At 38.4% G+C, this 25,525-nt stretch overlaps 2 protein-coding genes across 3 annotated transcripts; both read right to left on the minus strand.

The window, feature by feature from the left end:
• Window positions 1–9,543: 9,543 nt before the first annotated feature.
• Window positions 9,544–12,290, minus strand: LOC122066530 (G-type lectin S-receptor-like serine/threonine-protein kinase RKS1). Its single transcript, XM_042630351.1, has 5 exons — window positions 10,988–12,290; window positions 10,768–10,896; window positions 10,361–10,575; window positions 10,047–10,257; window positions 9,544–9,782 (listed from the first exon to the last, which is right to left on the minus strand). Exons 1-5 carry the CDS (start codon window positions 12,273–12,275, stop codon window positions 9,544–9,546), a joined length of 2,082 nt encoding a protein of 693 aa, XP_042486285.1. The 5' UTR covers window positions 12,276–12,290.
• An 8,394-nt stretch (window positions 12,291–20,684) lies between these two features.
• LOC122066528 (G-type lectin S-receptor-like serine/threonine-protein kinase At4g27290) lies at window positions 20,685–25,107 on the minus strand. 2 transcript variants are annotated; one of them, XM_042630349.1, is made up of 7 exons: window positions 23,773–25,107; window positions 23,354–23,482; window positions 22,744–22,964; window positions 22,404–22,614; window positions 21,979–22,216; window positions 21,371–21,524; window positions 20,685–21,276 (listed from the first exon to the last, which is right to left on the minus strand). In XM_042630349.1, exons 1-7 carry the CDS (start codon window positions 25,049–25,051, stop codon window positions 20,971–20,973), a joined length of 2,538 nt encoding a protein of 845 aa, XP_042486283.1. In that variant the 5' UTR covers window positions 25,052–25,107; the 3' UTR covers window positions 20,685–20,970. The 2 variants fall into 2 exon arrangements, with proteins under 2 accessions (XP_042486283.1, XP_042486284.1); XM_042630350.1 differs by lacking the exons at window positions 21,979–22,216; window positions 22,744–22,964; window positions 23,354–23,482; window positions 23,773–25,107 and having other exon boundaries at window positions 22,404–22,540.
• Window positions 25,108–25,525: the final 418 nt, after the last annotated feature.

The raw sequence follows: 25,525 nt of genomic DNA on the forward strand, positions 1-25,525 counted from the left end.
GCAAATCCAGTCTTTCATTCCCAAGCAAAACATATTGAAACTGATTTTCATTTTGCAAGAGATATGGTTGCTTCTTGTCAATTGGTTGTTCGTTTCATTCCCTCTGTTGATCAGGTGGCTGATATTCTCACCAAGGGTCTGTCCCGGCCTCGCTTTCAGTTTCTTCGCGGCAAGCTCACCGTTCGATCACCCCCCGGTGTGCTTGAGGGGGCATGATATGGACACATCATCATAGGTTGTTACTTAGTTACGACAACTTGTACAAGTTGCTCAACAAGTCTATTAGGACACTATCCTACTATATAAATATGTAACACCTGTACCTTTGTTAATTAACAAAAGAATGATTCATTTCAGAACTCGCTCGCGACTGTTATTCTCCATTGTTTGCTTGCAAACTCTCCTCTGAGCTTGTAAGCGGCCTTATCGTAGACCAAAGCTACCTCCTCAGTGATGTCGAAAGTGCCAAGCCAAAGCAGAGTATGGTGCTTCGGTAGTCAGATCTCGGTAACTATGATGTGCTTGAAATTTTGCATACCAAACTCTCCCCCAGAAAACCCCTAATCTCTATGGGAGGGGCGTGTTTTCCTTTTTCTGAGAAAAATGTTGATACTTGTGCATCTGAGTCATGTGTATGAACATTTTAATTCGAATAGTAATCCAAAGATAACAGAGTTTTCTTCTCTTTCTAACTCTTAGGATCAATTGATCAAAACAACCCGAGCAAAGGTTTAGAATTTGCGGAAAAATAGTGTTTTTCATTTTTATGTTACATCGTCTTTCTATTTGTGCGTTTCCATATGGTTTTTTTCTTTGATTTCTTTAGATAAGTAGAATGATGAACAGATAGTGCAAGAGCAGCCATCCATGGATGCGATGAGCATTGCTTTCCACACAAGATTTCTAACGAACTACTCTTCAATCCGAGTCTCTTTTTTCATTTTTTTTTTTCTGTTATCATTTTTTAAAGTTCCAGTTGACTGTGTGACTCAGCTTTCTGGAAGGTGCTGGGTTTTCATTTCTTTTCTTATCTTGTTTAGGGTTTAAATAGAGTAGTAGTTGATGAATTTGGAGGTCGATCGGATATTTTGGATCTGTACCTCTACTATTTGATAATTGTTCTAAAGCATTGAACAGCGATGAAGATCATCGACATTGTAGGGCCGAGAAGCGAAGAACAGCTTTCTCAATTTCGTAGCTCTGCTCCTCTCACGATTTTTCAAGGGATGAGAGTGAGGGTGATGGTGAGGGTGGGAGGGAAAGGGGTAGCTCAGGTATTACACAAATAGGGGGTATTTTGAGGATTATGAAAAAATTAACTTGACTTAACAGCCAGAACTAACGATTGGGGGCTGTTAGATAATATTTTTTTCTTGTAGGGGAGAGGAATGATATTTTCCCAAAGGTGGTGGGTCCATGTGATATTTCGCCTTAGTTCAGGGGAGGGGAGTGAAGTTTACCCTATTTTTTTTAACCTTTTCTTTTCTTCAGAAAACTGTACATACAAGTAACAAAGAGATGCACACCCACAAGAAGAAACACTGTAAAAATCACCATTGTCCAATTGTTGGGAAGAACTCTTATATCTTTTCTTGCTTGTGCAGCTACACATACGTAAACCATCATAAGGAATTGTTTTAAAGGGTGTTAATCCCAAGTCGGTACCGTGAAAGCTGAAACCAGTCTAACCTATTTATTAAACAAGTCAGGCTCAAGTGTAGCCCAATCATCGTTCGATTGTTCCTAGTGCAAGGTGCTACTCCACAAACATGCATCCAACAGATTAATAGCTCGATTATAAGTTTAAAGCCTGTTTAAAGCCGTTAACTAGCTTAACACATATAATGCCTTTTTATAGTAGATTCAAATCCTCTCAAGCACAACTAGAGGCCTAATGTGCATCCAACAGCGGGAGGAACAGAGGGTGTGCACCATGTGCTGGGCTGCGTGCCCAGGTCCTCTCACCCGTTGCGTGCACGCTGGTCCCCAGTGATACTAGAGAGGAATCCAAATCTTTTTATAATTCCTTTAGAGATAAATGTCCCATTAACCCATTCAAAGCCTGTCTAAAACCCATTTAACCCAATTATTGGTAGCCTGATTAAAAATGGGTAGATCATGCCTAGAATATGAAAACTGAATATTTAAATGGGCTGACAAAATGGAAAAGTATGATTAACCCCAACCAAGTCCGGCGCAAGGCTACCTATTGACACCCCCTACTCATATTCCTCCAAATACTAAAATGGAAGAAACAACTAAAGAAATGAAAGGATGTATACAGACCTAGCTCCACTGCATCCACACGTAGGTATAAGTTATCGCCACTACCATTACTGAAATACAGAATGTCAATCAAGTTGTCAAACCATGCAACGCAGCCACTGCCTCCGCCGATAATATCTGTAGGGGCGTAGGTGGTGCAAAAGCAGTTCTTCAAGCATTCTTCTTCACATTCCTTGAGACTCAGATTCATGTCTACAAGGGACATGGACGTGTCAAGAAGCTTCACCCCTATCAACTTCAAGAACCTATCTCCCTTGCCACGCCCAAGCCTTCTCTTCCTCAAACACCCATCGGACAAGGGGTGTCAACTGGTCGGGCCGGTCCAGTTTTGATCGGGCTTAAGACTTTCAAAGGTTGTACCGTATTTGCCTATTTAACTAATCGGGCTTAGTTATTGAGGGTATGGTACACTTTATATTCGATCGGTCGGCCTCGGGCTATAATCAGACTACCTTAATCGGATTTTAGTCAAGCCTTAACCGGGCTAGGGGCATGTTTAATGTTAAATGGGTTTTAACAGGATTTTAAACGGGCCCTCTTTGAAATGTACTCTTATATTCCAGACCACTCATGCGAGTCCAAAAAAAATGATAATAAATCAATAAATGATACAAAATATAACCATTATTTAAAATGTGAAAGTGTCTTTACTTTTTAGTTTTTACTCTTTAATTTGGGGGGTAAAATAGGTATTCTACAATCATTAAAGGGTCGGGCTAAGCTGGTGCATAATAGGCCGGTCTCGGTCGGGTGTTATTCAATCGATCTTGGTCAGGCACCCGACAGTCCAAATAGCAAAACAGAGACTGACCGTTTGTAAACGGGCTGGGCTCAAGCCCAACACGTTTAATAAACTATCCAGGCCAGGCTGGCCGGTCTATAAATAGTCGATTCCGATTGGTTTTATCAGGTCGGGCCATGAATTGACACCCCTACATCGGACCAATCCCTTAAGTACCAGTTTGTTGGAGACTTTGGTTTAAAACCTGGCAGACACGTGAATTCTACCGGGATCTCCTCAATACGATAGCTCCCGTAGGCCCCACAGTGTCCGTAATAATCACAGCTGTCTTTGGGCGCTGAATAATATATGCTCCATCGACGGTTTCCTTCTATCCACGTCATCCGCTTGATGGCCCCGGAGTGATCCAACACGAACGGTGAGAAGATGGAGGAGTTGTAGATGTCGTAGACCTTGTTGGTGTGGACGAAATTGTAACTGGAAAGGTATGTCTGGGTCATCTCCGGGATCCCGCTAAACCTTTGACCGTTCCAGAGACCGGTTCTCCAAATTGGGTTCGACCCTTTGTACAAGAATTGTTATTGTGAACCCGTGGGTCGAACCTTAACGAGTAGATCCCACGGCCAGGGTCGTTTTTGGATTTCCAGGATATTTCTCCTGTCCAACCCTAGTTTTTCACCAGCTAGGCATATCTGTGTTGGATGGTCAAAGCTTTGCCACAGTATCTTATTCGTATAGCCGCCACTGTATAGAACCAGGTTTCCGGGGCTAAGAAGCTTCAGAAAGGTGGAATTGGAGCTTTATGGGGACATTAGTGGACCAGAGAGGACGGCTCTGATCGCTACGGTAAGAGACGACGAAATTCCCATCAAGGGCGAGGGAGAGGACTCCGGAAGAATCTTTCATAGGGTTGTCTTTGTTGGCGACCCAAACCACGGTGGTTTCAGGAACTTTGTAATACCAAATCCCAACATACCTGTAACGAGAAGCGCCAGGGCTGAAGAATCCCAACGCGAAATTGCCTCCGGCGGAGACAACGATTTGACCGTCGGTGATAGATTCAGTTGCGTTTAGGGAGTCTGTAATGGAAGATGTGGGGGCGGCGGTTGTGGTGGTGGCGGTGGCGAAGCGGTAGAACTGGAAGAGGAGGAAGCACAACCATGTGGGAGAGAACATGATATTTGATGATGTTGATGATCGATGTTTTCTTCCCAATCACAACCATCTGATCAACCGTTGACCTGATTCTAAATGAGTCTTGATGTCCGTTGGATGGGGTACTGGTGGTGATTCCGCCGGCAGCCCGGGAAGAACTACAGTTTCATCGCCATCAGAAGTGGTGTTGCAGACCCTGGCTTCGATCTCAGTTGGAAAACGGTAGCATCAGCCATTGAACGATATTGGTCTGACATTTCTTCTTCTCTTTCATGCTAATATCATTGGTCTATCTCTAAACATCATAAGGCAATTCAACGATTCTAAATGATTGGTAGATTAAGAGGTCTGGGCTCTCTACTCGGCACTTGCCGGTCAAACTTGTTCTCCATTTACATGATTTCTATAGCTGATCCGGCTTTCTTACGACGTGGAATTCACTGAAAGGGATGACGATAGGAATGATTTCTTGCATTGTGTTGGAACTCAAAGCCTGTTTCATAAGCAATTCTTGTACTCACCGGCTACACGTAACTCGTCTAACAAGTTGTCGGATAGAAGTGAACATTCTGGAATGAAGAAGAAAATGATTCACCGTGTTGGGAGAAGGATTACATTAGAAATTTCTCAAAAACACTCAAACTCGTGGTAAAAATACTCATTCTAAAAAAAAAAACCTTAAATCTTGGTTTTTTTTTTTTCATTTGAACATCAAGACAACATAAGATATAAGTACTCCTTCAAGTTATGATTTGCATCTAATTGACTCAAGCCCTCTGCTACCATTACAAGCCTCAAGAAAAATCTCATTGAAGCCACCATAAAATTTTTTGTCAAAACAAATCAATTTTTAAAATGAGTCAAGAATTTGAGACATGCATAAGAGATAGGAGGATTCATGCCAACTTGATTGTCATTCTCATATCTATGATGTCTCAAGTTTTAATCCAGTCCACATAGTCATACCAACCATGGATTGAACTGAACGCACCAAAAGTTGACCCATGGATTTCCACTTCCATAACTTAACCTGTATACCCACAATGATTAATCTCTCGCAAATTTTTTTATCTCCCGAATTTGCAGTCTTTTTCTCTCTTCCATCTTCAATCTCACCATTTTTTTTTTTAATTAAATTTAACATCCATTCTTATTTTCATCCTAATTTGGCACAATGGTTTTAGGTACTTATGTCATTGAATACTGATCCAATGTCAATCCCTTTTTTCATTTTAATCCCACATGGACACCATGATGTTAGGTATCCATCATAGCTGATGCCAATTTGATACTGATTTAAATCGAAATTGATTTAACGGTACAAATCAAAGGTAAAATTATCTAAAAAAAAATCACACCAATCTCCATCAATACACACGTGGATCAATCGATTCAACCTATCTGATTAATGAGAGACGCCTTCTTCATCATGTCTAGGAGAAGAAGAATAAAATAATAATAATAATTATTATTATTATTATTATTATAATAAAGAAAAAGTTTTCTTCCATTCATAGGGGACGATTTATCAATCATCATATGGCTCACAAACCCCTATTAGTGTGCATAAAAGCTGAATGCCATCAATTATCCCCAACATTATTTTTTATTTTTTATTTTTTTAGAAACCCCCACCCACTACTGCATCAAGTCAAAAATCACCTTCCGAGTCCCACATAAGGGTAGATCCCATGATTGAAATTCTTTGTTTATCATAGGTGAAGAAAGATTGGACCTAATAGGAGGAAATAAGGATGCCAAAGTTCTGCCCGAATCAATCGGATCGATCAAAACTAATTGATTCAGTCAGGACCAAACCAAAATCTTATCAATTTGGTTTCATGTTGGGGTTTTATGAAACTGGTAGAAACAAAGTGGATCGGACTAGCTGAATACACCAATCAAAATTGATAAAAAATGAGACACGACCGACATTAACCCGATAAAAAACTGAAAACCTAAAACAACCATGATTTTTCCATTAATTTCCTTATTATATATTATAAATCCAAAACTGGATCAGACCAAACCCAATGATAAGCTTATTACAATCTGATAAGAAACTAGACCAAAGCGGATCAAAACTGAAAACTTCCTTATAATGGTTTTCAGGTTGACCTAGTAATATCTTTGGAGTAAATAGGCTCATGGAAGACCCTCTCAGCTAAGGTGTTCCCAAGGATGCCAATAACCAGGCCGGCCACATCCATATTTAGAATGGATGTTGTTGTTTTCATACTTTTGAAGGGTAAACGATGTTTTCTCCAACAATATTTGACTAACTTTTTTCTTTTTCTGGTGCTAAGTCCAAGGATTCCTAGGACAAGCAAGACCAACCCAGGGTTCACATAGAGACCCAAAGGACGGGGTCCATACAAGATCCACTAGACCATATGAATTGTTGCAATACTATAACGATTACTAGTATATTTTTCAATAAGGTAGGGCTTAAGAGGTAGGTGAGTCGAACGGACCCACAACTTTACCTGATTCACCCTAGAATCCAATTGCCTAGCATTGAACTAGAAACTCATCCCACCTATGTTTCTACTTCAGTGCACTTGTATTAAGATTAAACAAAAAATAAATAAATAAATAAATAGAAAAAAAAGGAAAATTAATACATTAAGTATTTCAAGCTTCGGTATACCAGGTAAGGTGCAAAGCTGTACCTAAAAAAAAAAAAAAGGTAAGGCGCAAAGGTTTTCTAAAAAACATTGGGAAAATTACATGATTACCCACTTCTGGGTTTCTCTTTACAAAATTACCCATCAAAAGTTTCAGTTAACAAAAATACAAAAATTAGGTTTCCCTTTACAAAATTACTCATTTTAAGTTTAAGTTAACAAAAATACCCAAAATTGAGTTTGGGTTTACAAAACTACTCATTCAAAGTTTTAATAATAAAAAAATACATGATTATATGTGAAAGATGAAGAATCACTATTTTGGGTAGTTTTGTAAACCCAAACCTGATTTTTGGTATTTTTGTTAACTGAAACTTTGGGTGGGTAGTTTTGTAAATCTAAACCTAATTTTAGGTATTTTTGTTGACCAAAACTTTTTGTGGGTAATTTTGTAAAGGAAACCCTAAAAGTGGTAATCATGTAATTTTCCCAAAAAAATTTCTTTTCCCATTAAGTATTTCAAGCTTCGGTAGATCTTATACCAGGTAAGGTTGCAAAGCCGCACCAAAAAAAAAAGGTAATGCACAAAGGTTTTCTAAACAAAATTTCTTTTTCATTCCATGAAGTAGGGTGCAAATTTGACCCAAGCCCGCCCTGAGTGCAAACAAGGCGTAGACTGAGATAACCTGACCTTGAAGGCCCAGGCCAAGGTTGAGGCTTCGGGCTGAGGTAGACCCTATCTTCTACAGCCAGAGGCCCAGCCCAACAGTGTCTTCTTCTTTTTCTTCTCCTTGACCCAGCCCAGCCCTTCCATCTCCCTTTCCCCTCCCCATGGTCATGGCCGATCAAGATCAGCCCGGCCCAGCCCTGAAGGTAGGTTAAGGAGGATTTCAAGCCTTGAATCAGAGCCGGGCTAAGCATACCCACAGCTAAAGGGGCTCAGGTTAGGGTAGGGGTTTTTAGATGCTGGCCCAACCCTAACATGAAGTTTCTTCTTTCTTTATATACATTCGGTCACCATTGTCATTACCTTAAAATTTAAATTTCTTCCTATATCACGTTTTCAAGAGGACAAACTGGGTTGACAAGAGAACGTTTTATATTGGATGACTCTATCCATCTATACATCGGAAGGCCTTACCTATCACACTATTGATCAGTCGATTCTCTAAAAATGCTAAGCTCAACAACCAGTAGTGATCAAATGGCTAAGCAAGCTTGTCCGGTAAGGCATGTGTTGGTCCTATTGGATGGAATATTTGTAACTTGAAATTCTGAAATTCACAATAGGGGGAAGACAAACAACCTCTTTCAAGGGTACTAAGTTGATTTGAAATATTTGCAACCTAAACATTATCGAGAATTACTAACCTCTACAGGTCACAAATGTACAACGCAAAAAGCTTTCTCTTTTATCGGGGATCTACCACAGTCATTGTCACTTCATTTATAGAGCAAGATCCTGTCCCTGTGGTAGATGAATTTTGGCTATTGAGAGTTCTCTTCGTAATAAAAGAAGGTTGGTTAGGCGTAGCCATTTTTGTTTCATTCCCCAACATGAAAATAACACTTGACATGGTTGGCCTATCTGAAGCACTTTCTTGCACACACAACAGCCCAACTTGGATGCACCTCAAAACTTCATGAACAGTGTAAGAGTCACCCATTGATGAATCAACTATCTCCAATGTTCGATCTTCTTTCCACAAGTCCCACACCTGAAATTGTTCCATACAATCATCTAACCATAAGGAATAGGAAATTCTAGAATATATTTTTTCAGCAAGAATATAAACAAACAAATGTACTTCCTCACATGTTCTATTAAATTCATCGAAGGATCTTCATCAAAATATATACTGTTCTTCTTGCCACTAATGATCTCCAATAATAACACTCCAAAGCTGAAGACATCGGACTTTATTGAGAAAAGTCCTTGCATTGCATACTCTGGTGACATATAACCACTACATGTCATAAAACAACAGAAAAACATATGTAATTAGGCCCATGGAAGTAACATAATATTTTTTGAGTTGGTAGATTTACTAGTATAGGCAAATAGAGGTAAGAAATTTCGAACGAAGGTCATAGACTTAGGTATATAATTAATAGATATGAAAAGCTATAGAAATTAAAAGGTTCCCAATGTTTAACAGTGCGTGGAAATGGTCTCAAGGCTGCCCCTCACAATCTTGAGGTAAAATCTATTGGATGATCCCATGAACATCCACCTTGATCCTTTATATCTTCAAATTAAAACTTCCTTATTCATTTTGATAATTTTTTTACCTCAAGGTCTAGTCCATAGCTGTGCAAATTGTAGATGGGTCTAGACAATGGAGAGGTTTTATGATTTTAGCTTTATGTGTATGTTGTGTACGTAGAGATGTCTAGACATTAATTGTGTACCATTCTCTTATATTATTAATATATACTTTTTTGACATTTAGCAAAAAAAAAGTGGAGACCTTAGTATGCTTTGGAAAATTGAAGACATTCTTTCTATTATTGAAAATCTTCTAGTCAAATTTAGTAGTGTTTACATTTCTTGTGCCCAAGAATTGTTGGAATTAGCCCTATTTTTGTGTGAATTGTTTCTTTGCAGAAGAAGAATCATCGGATTCAAAAAAAGTTATTTTTTTCATATGGAAGAAAAAGTTATTTTATGTTTCCAAAACTGGGTATGTCCTTTTTTTTATCAAGAAAAAGAAGAAGTGATAGAAAAGCTTACTATGTCCCAACAACTTTAGTTGTATTTGCTTGACTTTGGTTTCCTCCAAAAATTCTCGCCATACCGAAATCTGAAATTTTCGGGTTCATCTCTTCATCTAGCAGCACATTGCTAGCTTTCAAATCTCTATGAATGATTCTCAACCTGGAATCTTGGTGAAGATATAGAACACCTCGAGCAATTCCAACTATGATTTCAAATCGTTTTCTCCAATCGAGCAAGGCCCTTTTACTTTTATCTGACCCAAGTTTCACATGAATAATAAAAAATTAATGGAAGACCATTATATTGCAAATATGTGGTAGTCTACAAAATTTAGATGTATACTTTGGCGTAAAAAAAAAAAGTATTAAAAAAATATTAATTATAATATAAATGGAATAATCTTGTTGCATTCAAGGTTGGTGAAAAACAACTCAACACCATTTTCTCACTTCAATAAAAAATAAAAATAAATAAATAAAGAAAAGACAAAAGTAAGGTGGTATTGAATGAAGCATACCAAAAATAAAAAAGTCCAAGCTTTTGTTAGGCATGTACTCATAGATTAACATCTTTTCTTCTTCTTGGGCATTATAAGCTAGGAGCCTAACCAAATTTCTATGTTGAAGTTTGGCAATCAATAGAACTTCAGTTTTGAACTCTTCCATCCCTTGTCCTGAATTCCTGGATAATCTTTTAACAGCTATCTCCTTCCCATTGAACAACCGACCCTGGAAGATAATCAGTAACAGATTCTATTGTTACAAATAATAGAGCTTAGAACTCATATAAACTAAATGTTAATTGATGATGCAATATGGGAAGAGAATCCACCTTATAGACTGCACCAAAACCTCCTTGTCCAAGCTTGTTAATAGGAGAGAAGTTGTCCGTGGCAGCTGCAACAACATCTACTTCAATAAATGGTAAATCAGGATTCGTCCCATTGTCTTCAAGCTCATAAGTTGCAGGGGAGTTTTTATAACTTTTTGAACTAGTTCTGAAATCAATTAAGAATCCGCTTCGCCGCCGCCGCTTCTCAGTTGCCCCTGATCATCATCCACGTTAGTTTTAACATATTATTAGAAGTTTCTTAATAGTTAATACTCTGATTTAAGTATATTTTACTCGAGTGATCAATCATTAAGAAAAGTTAGTGACAGCTACTAAAACCATAATAAGAGATTAAAGTCCCCAAGTCCCAAGTCCCAAGTCCCAAGTCCCGTTTTCCTTTTCTTTACCTTTCCTCTTTTTCAGAAAAAGATACACACTTGCAGCGAAGAGAAGCAACACCACAACTAGAGACAACGTAAGAATCATCACTCTCCCTTTGCTGTGAAGAATTCCTTTATCTTTTCTTGCTTGTGCAGCTACACATAAAAGATAAAAGGTAAAGGAAAACCTTAGAAATAGAATGTAAAAGTAACAAATGGAAGAAAAGAATAATAGATGTATACAGACCTAGCTCCACTGCATCCACACGTAGGTAGAAATCCTGGCCACCATCACTAAAATATCGAATGTCCATTAAGTTGCCAAACCAAGTAACACAGCCACTGCCACCACCACCGCCGGTAATATCTGCAGGGGCGTAGGCGAAGCAAGAGCAGTTATTCAAGCATTCTTGCTCGCATTCCTTGAGACTCAGATTCATGTCGACAAGGGACATGGTCGTATCAGGAGGCTTCACGCCTACCAACTTCAAGAACCCATCTCCCTTACCACACCCAAGTCTTCTCTTCCTCACACACCCATCTGACCATTCCCTCAAGTACCAGTCTCTAGGAGACTTAGGTTGGAAACCAGGCAGACATGAGCACTCCACCGGGTTGTCCGAGCTACAGCCTCCGTAGTCCCCACAGTGTCCATAGTCATCGCAGTTATCTCTGGGTGCCGTATAGAATATGTTCCATAGACGATTCTTATCTACCCACGTCATCCTCTGGACTGTTCCGGAGTCGTTCAGAACGAAAGTGGAGAAGATAGAGGGGTTATTGATGTCGTAGATCATGTAGAGCTCGTCGGTGGTGTTGACGAAAGCGTAACTAAAGAGGTAGGCTCGGGTCATCTCTGGGACACCGCTCAGAACTCGACCGTTCCAGGAACCGCTTCGCAAAATCGTGGCCGATCCCTTGTATAAGAACATTTCGGGAAACCCACGTGGGTCGAACCCGTACGAGTAGATCCCACGGCCAGGGTCGTCTTTGGACTTCCAGGATGTAAGAACCCGGTTCAGACCTGTCTTCCGGTCCAACCCTAGTTTCATGCCAGGAAGCCACATGTGTGTAGGATGGTCGAAGCTTTGCCACAAGATCCTATTCCCTTCGCCGCCGCTGTACAGAACCAGGTTTCCGGTATTAAGGAGCTTCAGAACGGTGGTGTCGGAACTTATGGAGACATTTGTGGACCAGAGAGGACGTCTCTGATCGCTACGGGAAGAGACGACTAGATTCCCATCCAGGGAGAGAACTCCGGAAGAATCGTTGACTGGGTTGTCTCTGTTGGCGACCCAAACCACGGTGGTTTCAGGAATTTTGTGGTACCAAATTCCGACGTACCTGTAACTGGAAATGCCAGGGCTGAAGAAGCCCAACGCGAAATTTCCTCCATTTGAGACGACAATTTGGCCGTCTGTGATGGATTCAGTTGGGTTTAGGGTATCGGTAAGAGAAGAGGTGGGTGCCACCGCAGAGGCGGCGGAGGCGCAGAACTGGAAGAGGAAGAAGCAAAACCAAGTGGGAAGCAACATGGTATTTTGTTGATGATCGATGTTCAATTTCCTCGTCACTTGGAAGTCATAACCACTGAATCACTATAGCAGTTAATAAATGGAGATGATGGCGACCGGAGTACACAGTTCATCTTCTAGAGTTGGATATACACCAATTTTAACTTAATTTTATAGTTAAAATATGGAGATGATGGCGAACAAGGTAAACAATGCATCTTCTTTAGCTGGATATATTTCTATTAAATTTTAGTTGTTATATATATATATATATATATATATATATAGATATAGATATAGATATAGATATAGATATAGAGAGAGAGATGATGGCAAAGATAGTATACACTGCACCTTTGAGAGTTTGATACTTAGATAATCTCCTTATTTGATATTTCAGGGAAAGTATCTCTGGGCCGCCAAAGAGGGGGTACGTACCCTCTTTCTACCTCTTCTTGAAATTCTCTCTTCTTTTGACCTTTCAAAAGTAAATAAAAAATCTTCCAACTCTATTGGTGCGCTCACCCATACAAGTTCATACATTATTCTTCATCTTATCTCGAGAGAAGATTTTCTACAAAGAAAAAGTGCCAGTGTAAAAACGAATCGACGTAACACATTAACGATGATTTGGAGAATAAAGAAGAGAGTGCTAGTATGAACCCATGAATCATTATCTGAGAAGACTTGTTTTGGAATTTATATTCTAGCAGTGTATTTTATTTTATTTTATTTTATTTTATTTACTATTTTATTTGGAATAGGTAATATACAAATGGATAGACGTAGTGAGTATAATTATCCCCACTTTAACTTTTTAGGCCTTACGTTAGGTGAATTGTGTTACTAGAAATTATGGAAAGGTCTATAGACAAGTCTAGATCTTCGTTAGTCATTGGAACACCCAATGTGCATCCGATGGTTGAGAGGACCTAAGGATGCAAGCCTAAGTCCTCACAATCATCAAATGCCAAGTTGAGCGTCCCAATGGTTAGAGAGGATCTGAATCCCCCATAGGTCAATAGAATGATAGTTCAAAAAGGCGACCAGGGGAGTGTCCCAACCCCAAGAGAAAAAGTAATCAAAAAAAACTATAGGATATAACACATCCAATGAGGGAAAAACCAACTAGGACTAGACTATGGTTCTATAACTAACAACCATCACCATGTCAAGAGCCGCTTCCCCATGTGGCCATTTGGACGACTAAGAATCCATTATAAGTTTTGGGGGCGGAAAAAAAAGGGTACAGATACAAATAAGTGCAAATACAAAATGAACATAGATGTTAATATTATTTTTAATCTATTTCATTCTAGAACAATGTGCACAACCATAATACGATATACCTTATAATGTATTTAATATTGTTGTAAAAAATATTTTAATATTATTTTTCTGAAAAAAAGTAAAAAACTGGGAGAAAAAGTATGTGTAGATATTTACACGTGTGATTGAGATTTCAAGCCAGAGAATGCTTGAAAGAGCTTCCTTGTGATAGTTGAAACTAATCTGTAAGGTAAACCAGCATTTGCATAGAAAGTATTTTCCTACACAGCCGCGCATGAGAGAGGACCCTAAGGAATCCTGATTCATCCAAAAATATACGCCAACTCTATTATTGTTAACAACGAGAGGTGCGGCAGTGGAGCATTAGGCAAATTTTAAAATTGAAAATCAAACCTTTTTAATATTTAAAAAAATTTTTTTTTTTTTTTTTAATAACTGAGTATGAGAGACAGCTGTCGACACAGAACGACGTGGCATCGTGTCACCATATCCATTACCGCATTTCATATTTCTAATTTTCCAACCATAACAGATGGTTCCAAGTTCCATTTGAAGTTTTTCCGGTTTTGGGGGCTTTTTTATTTTATTCTTTAAGACTGTGCTTGGCAGAAAAGAAAAAAAAAATCTAGAATAGAAAAAAGAAGAAAAGAAATAAAATGATGAAAAAAAAAATTATGTATGTCTGGCTACCATTAGAAGAGAAGAAAAGAAAAATTTGTATTTTCTCATGTTTTCTTGTATTTTTGAAAAAATTATTTTTTTTTTTTTTTTAGCAAAAAAAAACTTCTAAAAATTCGAAAACTGAATCTTCTCTTGGATCAGGACATGCCAAGCACAAAGAGGATTTCTTAAACCAAGAAAAAAGTATAATTTTTTTCTTTTCTTCTCTTGCCTACCAAACACAGCCTAAACGAAAAGGGATCACTAGATGGTTGTGTGGTCATTATGTCAGTATGAGATCAATCAGAAAGGTAAATAAGCATATAGGTAAGGATGTGAATTTGTAACCGAAATCGTTTACCAAAATCGAACCGATCTGTTTACACCGAAATCGTAAAACCGTTTAGTAAATGGAGCGGTTATGGTTTCAAGTTTCAAGCCGATTAGTTAAACGGGTTGGGTCGGTTTTAACCGTGGAACCCGTTGATTTCAAACCGAATTGAAACTGTTTAAACTGAACTGTTTAAAACCGTTTAAACCGATCCGATTAATCCGTATAAAAATTAACAATTAAATTAAGTGTCCATCCTGCTTTTGTATGATTTATTGCAATTCAGTTCAAGTTTAGGCTTTAGATCATTAACTTATAATCCATTTATGTTACTATGTTATTATGTTATCATAGATGGGGTGTTTTGGCTGAACCACCTGTCATTTTAATATTTTATGCTGTAGAATGCTGGATTTGAATGTTGTATGATATTAGTTCTAAATGTTGGAGAATGACCATGCAAAGAAATAGCACTAGATTATCAAATTAAGATATACCATCGTTAATATAGAATCTCTTATTTGTGGTTGCTAATTATTTTTTGATAAGCTTATGATCTTCAGTTTAGAGATGGTTGCAAGTTATAACAAACCGATTGTGAACCGTTTTACAAACTGTATGGAATAAACCAAAATCGAAACCGTTTAAAACCGTGAAACCGACATAGTTTAGAAACCGTGGAAATCGAAACCTTTTACTAAACAATCATGGTTTCAGAAAGTGGAACCGTTTAGTAAACGGTGCGGTTATGGTTTTAGTCAAATAAATGTGAACCAAATCGATCCGCACCGTTTAAACCAAAACCGAACCGATTAACACCCTTACATATAGGCATCCCAACTAGAGGTATGGTAGTCTTTTTGTCACCCCTGTGTTTAACGTAAAAGCACATGACCAGGTAATTAATGTTCTTTTCCCTTATTTTAACACGTATATTTATGAAGAATGATGGATTACTATCAGGCTGCATGGCCTCTACGAATCACGCAGGGAATCTATATCATGAATTTTTAGAAAGATACCTTACTTTTTTTATCTTTAAGAAAATATATAAATGGGAAAAAAGGGAAAAGATGCTTGGGCCAGACACCCGAGTGTAAAATCACCACATCTCACCCCTGTTAAATTTGAAGTCATTTTCATATTGATGCCTTATGTGCAATCTCATTAGTCCTTGTGCTGGTATTGGAATCATATGACTAGGCAATGATCTCTTGTCTTATATAAATATACATTGTTTTATTTTTTTTCCCTTCAAAATTCTTATTCCAAAGACATTATATATGTATTTATTAGTTATGTAATGGATCACATACTACTATAATACTAACAATCTCAGCTTATCTGCGTTGAACACTGATATCAATACCAAAACAAATCGTTTCTGTTGGTAGTTGGTACCATGTCACTATAGGTCACGACAATAATATTAGCACATGATATTGATACCTAAATCTAGGGGTGTCAAGTTTGAGCTTGCACCGGTAGGCCCGACCAAACCCGACATGTGTTATGGCTCGACCCGGACTGGTTGAGCCTGACACGTTTATTAATCTGGCGTTCATGGTGCAGGTAGCTAGCCCGTTGGGCACCTGACAAATCCGACATGTTTATAAGCCCGACTTGAACCGAATCGTTATAGCCTGAACCCTTTTTGAAATAAGATGTGATTTAATTAACCTTTGTTTTGTAAGTTGTAATGGTCATAATTTCTTCTTCTTCTTTTTTATTTTTTATTTAACAATTATAATCTCATATCACTTCTCTTCTTTATTAAAGATTTGCGTCACATATTCCTAGGCCTTCAACCCACTTGAGAAAATAATTTTATGGTAGACACATTTAAAGCCCGTTTAAAACTCGTTTATATTTAAATAGGTCTGTAGCTGATTAAGAAAGCTCGATTAGAGCCCGACACTAACCGACCCGACTATAAACCGTATCATGCCCCTCTAAGCTAGACCCTTTTACTTAAACGGACGTTCACAGTACAAGGTTTCCAAGTGGTTAAGTCCAACTAGGCCCGATCAAGACTGACCTGACTTGACAGATTGACACCCCTACCTAAATCCATAATTAATGATGAACCTCATATCAATTTTAGTTAAATTTTTTCATATTTATAGGGATCAATGAAAATGTTTATAAAGATATCAATAAAGTGGGATTTTTATTTTTCATAAGATAGAACAATTATTAATTTCTTCTCTCATCATGCTTGGGTGCAAAGACCATAGAAATAGGCAGGCTTCTTTTCTCCCAACTAGCACAGTTTAATAACTAGGAGTCGTTCTCCCAATTATTGGCTTCACTCTTGAATCTGGCTTGAATAGGGCATTGAAGTTCTAAAAGGGAAGAACAAATGAAAAGATTGAATAAAGCTTATAATAACCAGAGCCCATTCCTTAATATAATTTTACTGATATTTAAGAAAAGAAAAGCTCAGTAGTGCGCTCCGCCTCAAGACTATCAGTGATGACAGGAGAAGGGAGCACCAAGGTCCTTTATCTTAGCTCTATCAAAAAAAAAAAAGGTCCTTTATTTTAGGAGCTTTGGGATTGGAAAAGAAAAATCTAGATGTCTCTAAAGGAGGGACAGGTACATCTCGGATCCATAAACACTATTTATTTAATTTTCTGCACCCACAAACCCAACTCGTCCTCGTACCAAACGAACCCTTCGATTCATTTATTGATTGAAATATACCTCGGGCTCTAAAGGGCTCTAATCTCGAGTGAATTCAGTTCGAATTTCATGGTCCAAACTGAAAAGATAATGTGTATGGTCATCACTTCATGGGTCTATCGTTGGGGTACGATGTTTCACAGTTTATCAATTTTTTTTTATTTAATATTCATTCATTGAGAATAATTTTATATTTTTTTATATTAAAGTTTTTTGATATATATTTATAGCGACGTTTATTTTCTTTGTACGTAATTTTAAGAGGTGTGATGATGAGTGTTGTATCCTATTCTTTATTAATAATGAAGCAGGATCTCATCTCACCTACGTAATTTTACTGAACCTCATAAATCTGTGTGTATATTATTTGTTCTTATCTTTCTATTACTTTTTACATCAATTTTAAGGTTGCATTTTTTACATCTACTACTCACGGTCATAGGCTCTCATCTTGGGTTGAACTTGAAGGACAAAACTGAGAGAAAGAGCGTGCGTGTGTGTGATCCCATATCAATCATATGAGAGATTGTCCATTTTATAAATCAATTTATGGGATTGAGTTCCTCAATATCTGTGTCAGAGAGGATCCTGATGTGTCTTAGACTCTAGTTTCACACAAAGGTAAACGTGTTTTAGGGTTTCAACTACAGGTTCAGTCATATGGAACTTTTAAAATGTATGTTAAGAGGTTAAGCAATAAGGAATATTATAATAAAAGGTAAACGTGTTTTAGGGTTTCAACAGTTGGAAGACAAAATGTGGTTGGGCTTTCAACCACCAATAAACAATATATTTGATTGCGTGCGTTTTTAGTTCTGTGCTCTTATCTAAATATTTCAAGCTTCTGGCTTAAACTTAATTACAGGGTTCGAGGTTGTGCGAAAAAGAAAGATTTTTCTACCCCATTTCATAGTTGAACCCGGGGTTGAAGTGTTCAACTCAGAGAGAGAGAGAGAGAGAGAGAGAGAGAGGATCCTACTTCATCACACAAAGTTGATGCAATCCGGAAGGCCTATCAGATTGATGGGAAGATTGGATACATTGCTTGTATGATCACTTGATTGTATAAGTTAGCATCCAACACTTACCTATTTTTTGTTATTACAAGGGTGAGGAGGGGTATATTTAAAAGCAACGAAGACATGTGTTAGATGATGACTCATACAATGAGGTAATCATACCTGATCATGCGACCAACTGATCCTTTCCTATTGATGGGCTAGAAGTACATTTTGAAAGGATTCTATTCGCCCCAATCCCATTTCCTTTAGTGCCTGGAAGTAATTTTCCTTCAATATTATTACAAAAAAAAAATTGGACTTCTCTCGTACTGTCTGCACAAGTTTGCAAAATAAAATTCAACCAATTTCAAAATATAAGGCGTCCCAAATTACTCACTTAACTTTTACAGAAGACCTAAGGATTTTTGCCAAAGCTTTCTTCCCTTCGATGTCAACAATTAAGCAAATGTTTGTTATCTTCTCGGAAATGTTGAATCTCTCCATTAATCCTCATAAATCCTTGGCCTTCTATGTTAGGATTTCTGGTGATATTAAAGCACACCGGGGGGATATCTTGGATTACTTTGAGGGTCATTTACTCATCACTTACTGGGTTTACTACTCATCTCTTCTAAGTTTTTTACCCATCATTGTAAACCTACTTTGGATAGGCTTCGCAAGAAGCTGCAATTATATATGAAAAAATAAGATCAATTTTTATTATCATTTATTCGTTAGATCAGTCTGGATAGGATCAGTAGGTATCGATAGATTTTGCCCCTGCTTTTGTATAAAAGGTACTGATGTTCCCAGGTTGACACTGAGAGGGGGTGAATCAGTGGTTTCAAAAATTTCCTTAATTGCAACCCAACAAAAACTTCCAATTTTCAAGTTCTAGATTGGCCGGGGCAATCCCGTAATTACCAATCATGCAAACAACAACACGTCCACCTCACACCACAATGTGGTTGAGTCTACCAGACAGTGTCTCACCACTCTGCATAACACGCACTTCAAATATATGTAGAAAAATAAATGCGAGACAATAACACCAGATATACATGGTTCAACTAGAGTGCCTACTCCACGGAGGAATACCCATATAGGGTCTCGTATTTCCCCAATACTCAACTTTTTAACCACTACAACGGTCCAGGAACTTATTCCTGCTTCAATCTGAGATGCAACTCAGACAAGGGCAACAACCCCACACCCTAGACAAGCCCCAACTTGCTAGGTTCACAATTTTAAATCAATAAAATAAAATCCCAACCCAATACACCATTGATCTTGAGTTTCTCAACAATAAACACTCTAGAATATAAAAATAGGGATTTCAGATACGGGTTACCTCAGCCTGTGTAAACCCCGTTGATGATTGCTTGCTTGACACATAGAAGAACATGCTCAAACCATCAACATCTCAACCTTTTGGATCTCTCTCTCAAGGTTGCTTCTCTTCCTCTCTCTCTTTCTCTTTCTCGGTTTTGCTACTAGTAGAGAAATTACCCGATTCTAAAACCAAAAAGGTCCTTTTATATTGTTTGTAAACTTGAGTAGCACCCATTCACGTAGAGGATCAGTCCTATTTGGATCCAGTTACTGTTTTTCAATTAGAACTCTAAGAATAACTATCCATGCTTTGAGAGAACGAAGTTCCTTTTATTTGGCATTAAAATATTCTTCAAACTCCAATGGGATCGCAGCAACTCAGCAAACAAATCCTTCTCTACTTCAACTTCTTGACTTTTACCAAACCTCAAACTATTCTTTAACTTATTGTCCATGTGCGCAAGGGAGAAACTGATTTGAAAACCGAACATCTGTCTACATATAGATAAGGATACTTGCCTTGTATATATTCTGTTACATGTACAAGAAGTCCCACCTGTAATCAAATTATGAAATCATCTTCCCTTTTCCTCTAGGAGTAGCCGAACTATAGGTTGCGCACAAGAATCCCATCTAATCTGGAATTCTGAAATCCTTTGTTCTCTAGAATTTCATATAAGACTTGAACTGTAGTGCATGTTGACATCATCACCATGTAATGGCTACATTGATCTAATTAAATTGAGCTCTACTGGTTCCACTTTGAAATTGGACTTTAGTGCATGTTGACATCATCACCATGTAATGGCTACATTGATCTAATTAAATTGAACTCTACCGGTTCCACTTTGAAATTAAACCAATCGAACCACATCAACTCTCTTCAATTAACCATTGAACTGTTGAACCAATAGTTCTAAAATAGTTGCCAACAATGACAATATTCAATCCAATTTCCAATTTCCAATTTCCCAACAGGTACTAAATTTTTTTACTATTTTACCCCTAAATCAATCCGAGTCGATCAAGGATTGATCTCAGCCGATACCAGACGGATACTTGAAACCATGGTTGACAACGACAAAGTTCTCTAATGGATGGATCTATCCATATATATCCGAAGGCCTAAACTGTCACATTACCCTCAATCAGTTCGATTCTTTAAAAATGGTAAGTTCAACCCCTAGTAACAAAATGCAGACTTGACCACAAAAGTATGTATTGCTCCTATTGGATGTAATATTTGCTAGCTAAAATTCTAAATTTCCCAATAAGGGGGAGGCAAATAGCCATTTTCAAGGGTGCCAAATTGATTTGGAACATTTGCAGCTTACACTAATTTATAATTCATTTGACAAAATAATAAATTACTTGTCCTCCACAAGTCACCAATGTACAATGCAAAAGGCTTGTGCTTTTATCTAGGATCTATCACAGTGATCGTCACTTCATTTACAGAGCAAGATCCTGTCTCTGTGGTAGATGAATCATGGCCCTTGAGACTTCTCTTCATAATAAGGGTAGGTTGGTTAGGTGTAGCCATCTTTGTATCATTCTCCAACATGAAAAGAACACTTGACATGGTTGGCCTATCAGATGCACTTTCTTGCACACACAATAGACCAACTTGGATGCACCTCGAAACTTCTTGAGCAGGGTACGAGTCACCCATTGATGAATCAACTATCTCCAATGCTCGACCTTCTTTCCACAACTCCCATACCTGAAATTGTTCCATACAATCATCTTAACATAAGGAATGAGAACTGACAATATTTTTGCAGCAAGAATGTAAACAAACAAATGCACCTACTCACCTGTTCTATTAAACTCATCATAGGATCTTCATGAAAATATAGTATACTGTTCTTCTTGCCACTAATGATCTCCAATAACAATACCCCAAAGCTAAATGCATCGGACTTTGTTGAAAAAAGCCCTTGCATTGCATATTCTGGTGACATATAACCACTACATGCCATAAAATAATAAAAAATTAAAAATAAAAAAAAGTTAAATCAGCCCTTGGAAATAATAACATAATCACCCTTTCTGTTATTGAAAATCTTCTACCTAAATTTCTGATTGTTGATACATTTTCATGTCTAGTAATAGTGATGGGTTAGCTCACAAACTTGCTCTTAGGTTCTTGTTGTGTCTAAATGATTTCTATATAGAAGGAGAACAACAGATTCTAGAAAAGTTATTTTATGTTTCACTCTATTGACTTGACGGTCTGTAACAACCGCCACAACCCTCTTTTGATGAATTCCTCTCAAACATGGGCTTCAAAAAAGGTGTAGGATCCAAATTTGGTTGAAACTCATCTGAGCCGGATTGAATACAGACATGAGAAAACTAGCCAATGCATAGTTCCTGAATAGGACTTGTCCTTAGTAAAAAGAAGAAAAATAGATTAGCTTACTATGTCCCAACCACTCTGATTGTATTTGCTTGCATTTGGCTTCCTCTAAAAATTCTTGCCATACCGAAATCTGAAATTTTGGGGTTCATCTCTTCATCTAGTAGCACATTGCTGGCTTTCAAATCTCTATGGATGATTCTCAATCTGGAGTCTTGGTGAAGATATAGAACACCTCGAGCAATTCCAACTATGATTTCAAATCGTTTTCTCCAATCAAGCAATGCCCTCCTACTTTCATCTGTCCAAAGTGTTGTATAAAATAACTACAAATTGAATATGACCATATAGTTGGCAAATGGCGCTAGTCTACAAGATGTAGATGTATACTTTGGCATAACAAGGAAAAAGAATAAAACTTTTAATTATAATATAAGAAAAGGAAGAAAGAAAAGAAAATTTTCAGGTGATAATTGAGTGAAGCATACCGAAAATGAAAGAGTCCAAGCTTTTGTTGGGCATGTATTCATAGATTAACATCTTTTCTTCTTCGTGGACACTACAAGCTAGAAGCCTAACCAAATTTCTATGTTGAAGTTTGGCAATCAGTAAAACTTCATTTTTAAACTCTTCTGTTCCTTGTCCTGAATTCTTGGATAGTCTTTTAACAGCTATCTCCTTCCCATTGAATAGCTGACCCTGGAAATTGAAATACAAAACCAATCACCCATTCAAGCAGTAATAGATTCTATTGTTACAAATAATTGAGCTTGGAATTCATATAAACTTAAATGTTAATTGATGATGCTATATGGAAAGAGAAGGTACTTTATAGACAGCACCAAAACCGCCTTCTCCAAGCTTGTTATTGGGAGAGAAGTTGTCTGTGGCAACAGCAACAACATCTAGTTCGATGAATGGTAATTCTGGATTTGTCCCATTATCTTCAAGCTCATTCGTTCTAGGAGAACAATAATTTGTTGAACTTGTCGTGAAATCAAATAAGAGACCACCACGTGGCCGCCTCTGCCGTCGCTTCTCAATTGCCTCTGATTGAGCATAGTTTTTTTGGGTGAATGAAAAATATATTATACACAAAAGAAAAAAATATATACAACAGACACCCTAATCCGGCTAAACAATGGCAAAGACCCAACCCATCAAAAATCAGTCCGACTGGAAACAGAGTTGTCAAACCAACCTACTAAAGGAACAGGCCAGAAAACTAAAATAGAGAGAGAGTGGGGAAGGTAAGAAACAGGCAAAAGTAGGGGAACAAGAAAATGGGGAAAAAGTTTGACCATAGTTACCACTAAGTTTTTTTGATAATTTGGTTTCTTTTCTTCTCTTTTTAATAAAAAAAATTTCTGATCTTTATCGAAATAAAAGCCACTAGTGAAACTAATAAAATATTAAGAAAAATCCCTTTTTTTCTTACCTCGTCTCTTCTTCAGCAAACCGTACACACTTGCGGCAAAGAGAAGCACACCCACAACAAGAGACACCACAAGAATTGCCACTGTCTGCTTCTTGTGAAGAAATCCTTTATCTTTTCTTGCTTGTGCAGCTACACATAGAATTATAGGCCATAAAATCTATTGACAAATTCATGTAAAAATTCTATCTCAAAAGTTTGTGAGCATGAACTCTGAACACTTCCACATCTATGTGGGAGTTCATATTGTGAAAATAAGGACACTATAAAAACCCGCTTTAATACCATGTAAAGTTTTTATCTCAACAGTTCGAACTAGTAGATGGAGGGATTACAAGTTGTATAAGAGCTCCATAGGCTAGTTAACCTCAACAAAATCATACTCATCAATATCGTACGTAATTGTTTAGATGTATACAGACCTAGCTCCACTGCATCCACACGTAAGTAGAAATCCTGGCCGCCGTTAGTGTAATATCGAATGTCCATCAAGGTGCCAAACCAAGCAATGCAGCCAGTGCCTCCGCGGGTAATATCAGCAGGAACATAGGCGGTGCAAGAGCAGTTCTTCAAGCATTCTTGCTCGCATTCCTTGAGACTCAGATTCATGTTGACAAGGGCCATGGACGTGTCGGGAAGCTTCACGCCTACCAACTTCAAGAACCCATCTCCCTTACCACACCCAAGGCTTCTCTTCCTCACACACCCATCCGACCATGCCCTCAAGTACCAGTCTCTTGGAGACTTAGGTTGGAAACCCGGCAGACACGCGCACTCCACCGTGTTCTCAATGTTACAGCTCCCGTAGGCCCCACAGTGTCCGTAGTCATCGCAACTATCGCCGGGCACCGACCAAAATGTGTTCCATCTACGGTTCACCCCGACCCACGTCCTCCGCTGGACGGACCCGGAGTCGTCCAGCAGGCATGTGGAGAAGATGGACGAGTTATAGATGAAGTAGATCATGTAGAGCTCGTCGATGGTGTTAACGAAATCGTGGCTGAAGAGGTAGCCCTGGGTCATCTGTGGGACCCCGCTCATGGCCCGACCGTTCCACGGACCAGATCGCCACAACGGTGCCGACCCCTTATACAAGAAGAACTGGGGCGAACCCTGTGGGTCAATGCCGAGCGAGTAGATCCCAAGGCCAGGGTCGTCTTCGGATCTCCAAGATGTCAGGATCCGGTTCAATCCGGTTCTCCGGTCCAAGCCAAGTTTCAAGCCAGGAAGCCACATGTGTGTCGGATGGTCGAAGCTTTGCCATAGGATCCTATTCCTGTCGCCGCCGCTGTATAGAACTAGGTTTCCGGTGTTCAGGAGCTGAAGAATGGTGGTGTTTGAACTTTTGGAGACATTGGTGGACCAGAGAGGATGGCTCCGATCGCAATGGGAAGTGACGACCAGATTCCCATCGACGGAGAGGACTCCGGAGGAATCGTTAACTGGGTTGTCTCTGTTGGCGACCCAAACCACGGTGATTTCAGGAATTTGGTAGTACCAAATCCCGACATACCTGTAACGAGAAGTACCAGGGCTGAAGAAGCCCAACGCAAAACTGCTTCCGGCGGAGACAACAATTTGACCGTCGGTGATGGATTCAGTTGGGTTTAAGGTGTCGGTGGTAGAAGAGGTGGGGGCGGTGGCCAAGAAGGCGCAGAAGAACTGGAAGAAGAGGAAGCACAACCATGTGGGAGAGAACATGGCATCTGATGAGGATTGATGGTCGCTAATGATTCAGAAGTTGTAACTACTGAATTTAGTATAGCTGTTATTAATGAAGTAGAAAGCTACTTTTCATACATGGACATGATGGCGTTCAGAGTTTATCTTTTAGAGTTTTGACATATTTACTCTATTTATTTCTTAGGTCCGTTTGATAACATTTCAAGAAACGCGTTTCTACCGTTTCTGTTTCCAAAAACAACAGAAACGGAGTAAAAAGCGTTTGATAAAACTGTTTCATTTCACTTATTTTCAGAAATAGAAATATAAATTTTTACTTATTTATGGTTCAAGAAATGACCCAGGCAAAACAAGTTCAACTTGTTTCGCCTGGGTCGTTTCTTGAAATGACTTGTGGCCATTCTTTCACTGGTTACTATCGACTTCTAAAAACATGACTTATCAAACACCTTCAATTCCGTTTCTGTTTCTAGAAACGGAAATTTATGTTTC

The sequence above is a fragment of the Macadamia integrifolia genome, unplaced genomic scaffold (assembly GCF_013358625.1).
Source record: "Macadamia integrifolia cultivar HAES 741 unplaced genomic scaffold, SCU_Mint_v3 scaffold2444, whole genome shotgun sequence".
Taxonomy (NCBI): Eukaryota; Viridiplantae; Streptophyta; class Magnoliopsida; order Proteales; family Proteaceae; genus Macadamia; species Macadamia integrifolia.

Bases quoted from the DNA above. Each gene is read 5' to 3' on its own strand.
- LOC122066530 (XM_042630351.1), bottom strand. From the start codon at position 12,275: ATGTTGCTTCCCACTTGGTTTTGCTTCTTCCTCTTCCAGTTCTGCGCC. The intron at 10,897-10,987 runs GTCTGTATACAT...TTTTATGTGTAG, and splicing joins TGTGGATGCAGTGGAGCTAG to CTGCACAAGCAAGAAAAGAT. The intron at 10,258-10,360 runs GTGGATTCTCTT...ATTATCTTCCAG, and splicing joins GTTTTGGTGCAGTCTATAAG to GGTCGGTTGTTCAATGGGAA.
- LOC122066528 (XM_042630349.1), bottom strand. From the start codon at position 25,051: ATGTTCTCTCCCACATGGTTGTGCTTCCTCTTCTTCCAGTTCTTCTGC. The intron at 23,483-23,772 runs GTCTGTATACAT...TTCTATGTGTAG, and splicing joins TGTGGATGCAGTGGAGCTAG to CTGCACAAGCAAGAAAAGAT. The intron at 22,965-23,353 runs GTAAGAAAAAAA...ATGCTCAATCAG, and splicing joins TTTGCTGAAGAAGAGACGAG to AGGCAATTGAGAAGCGACGG.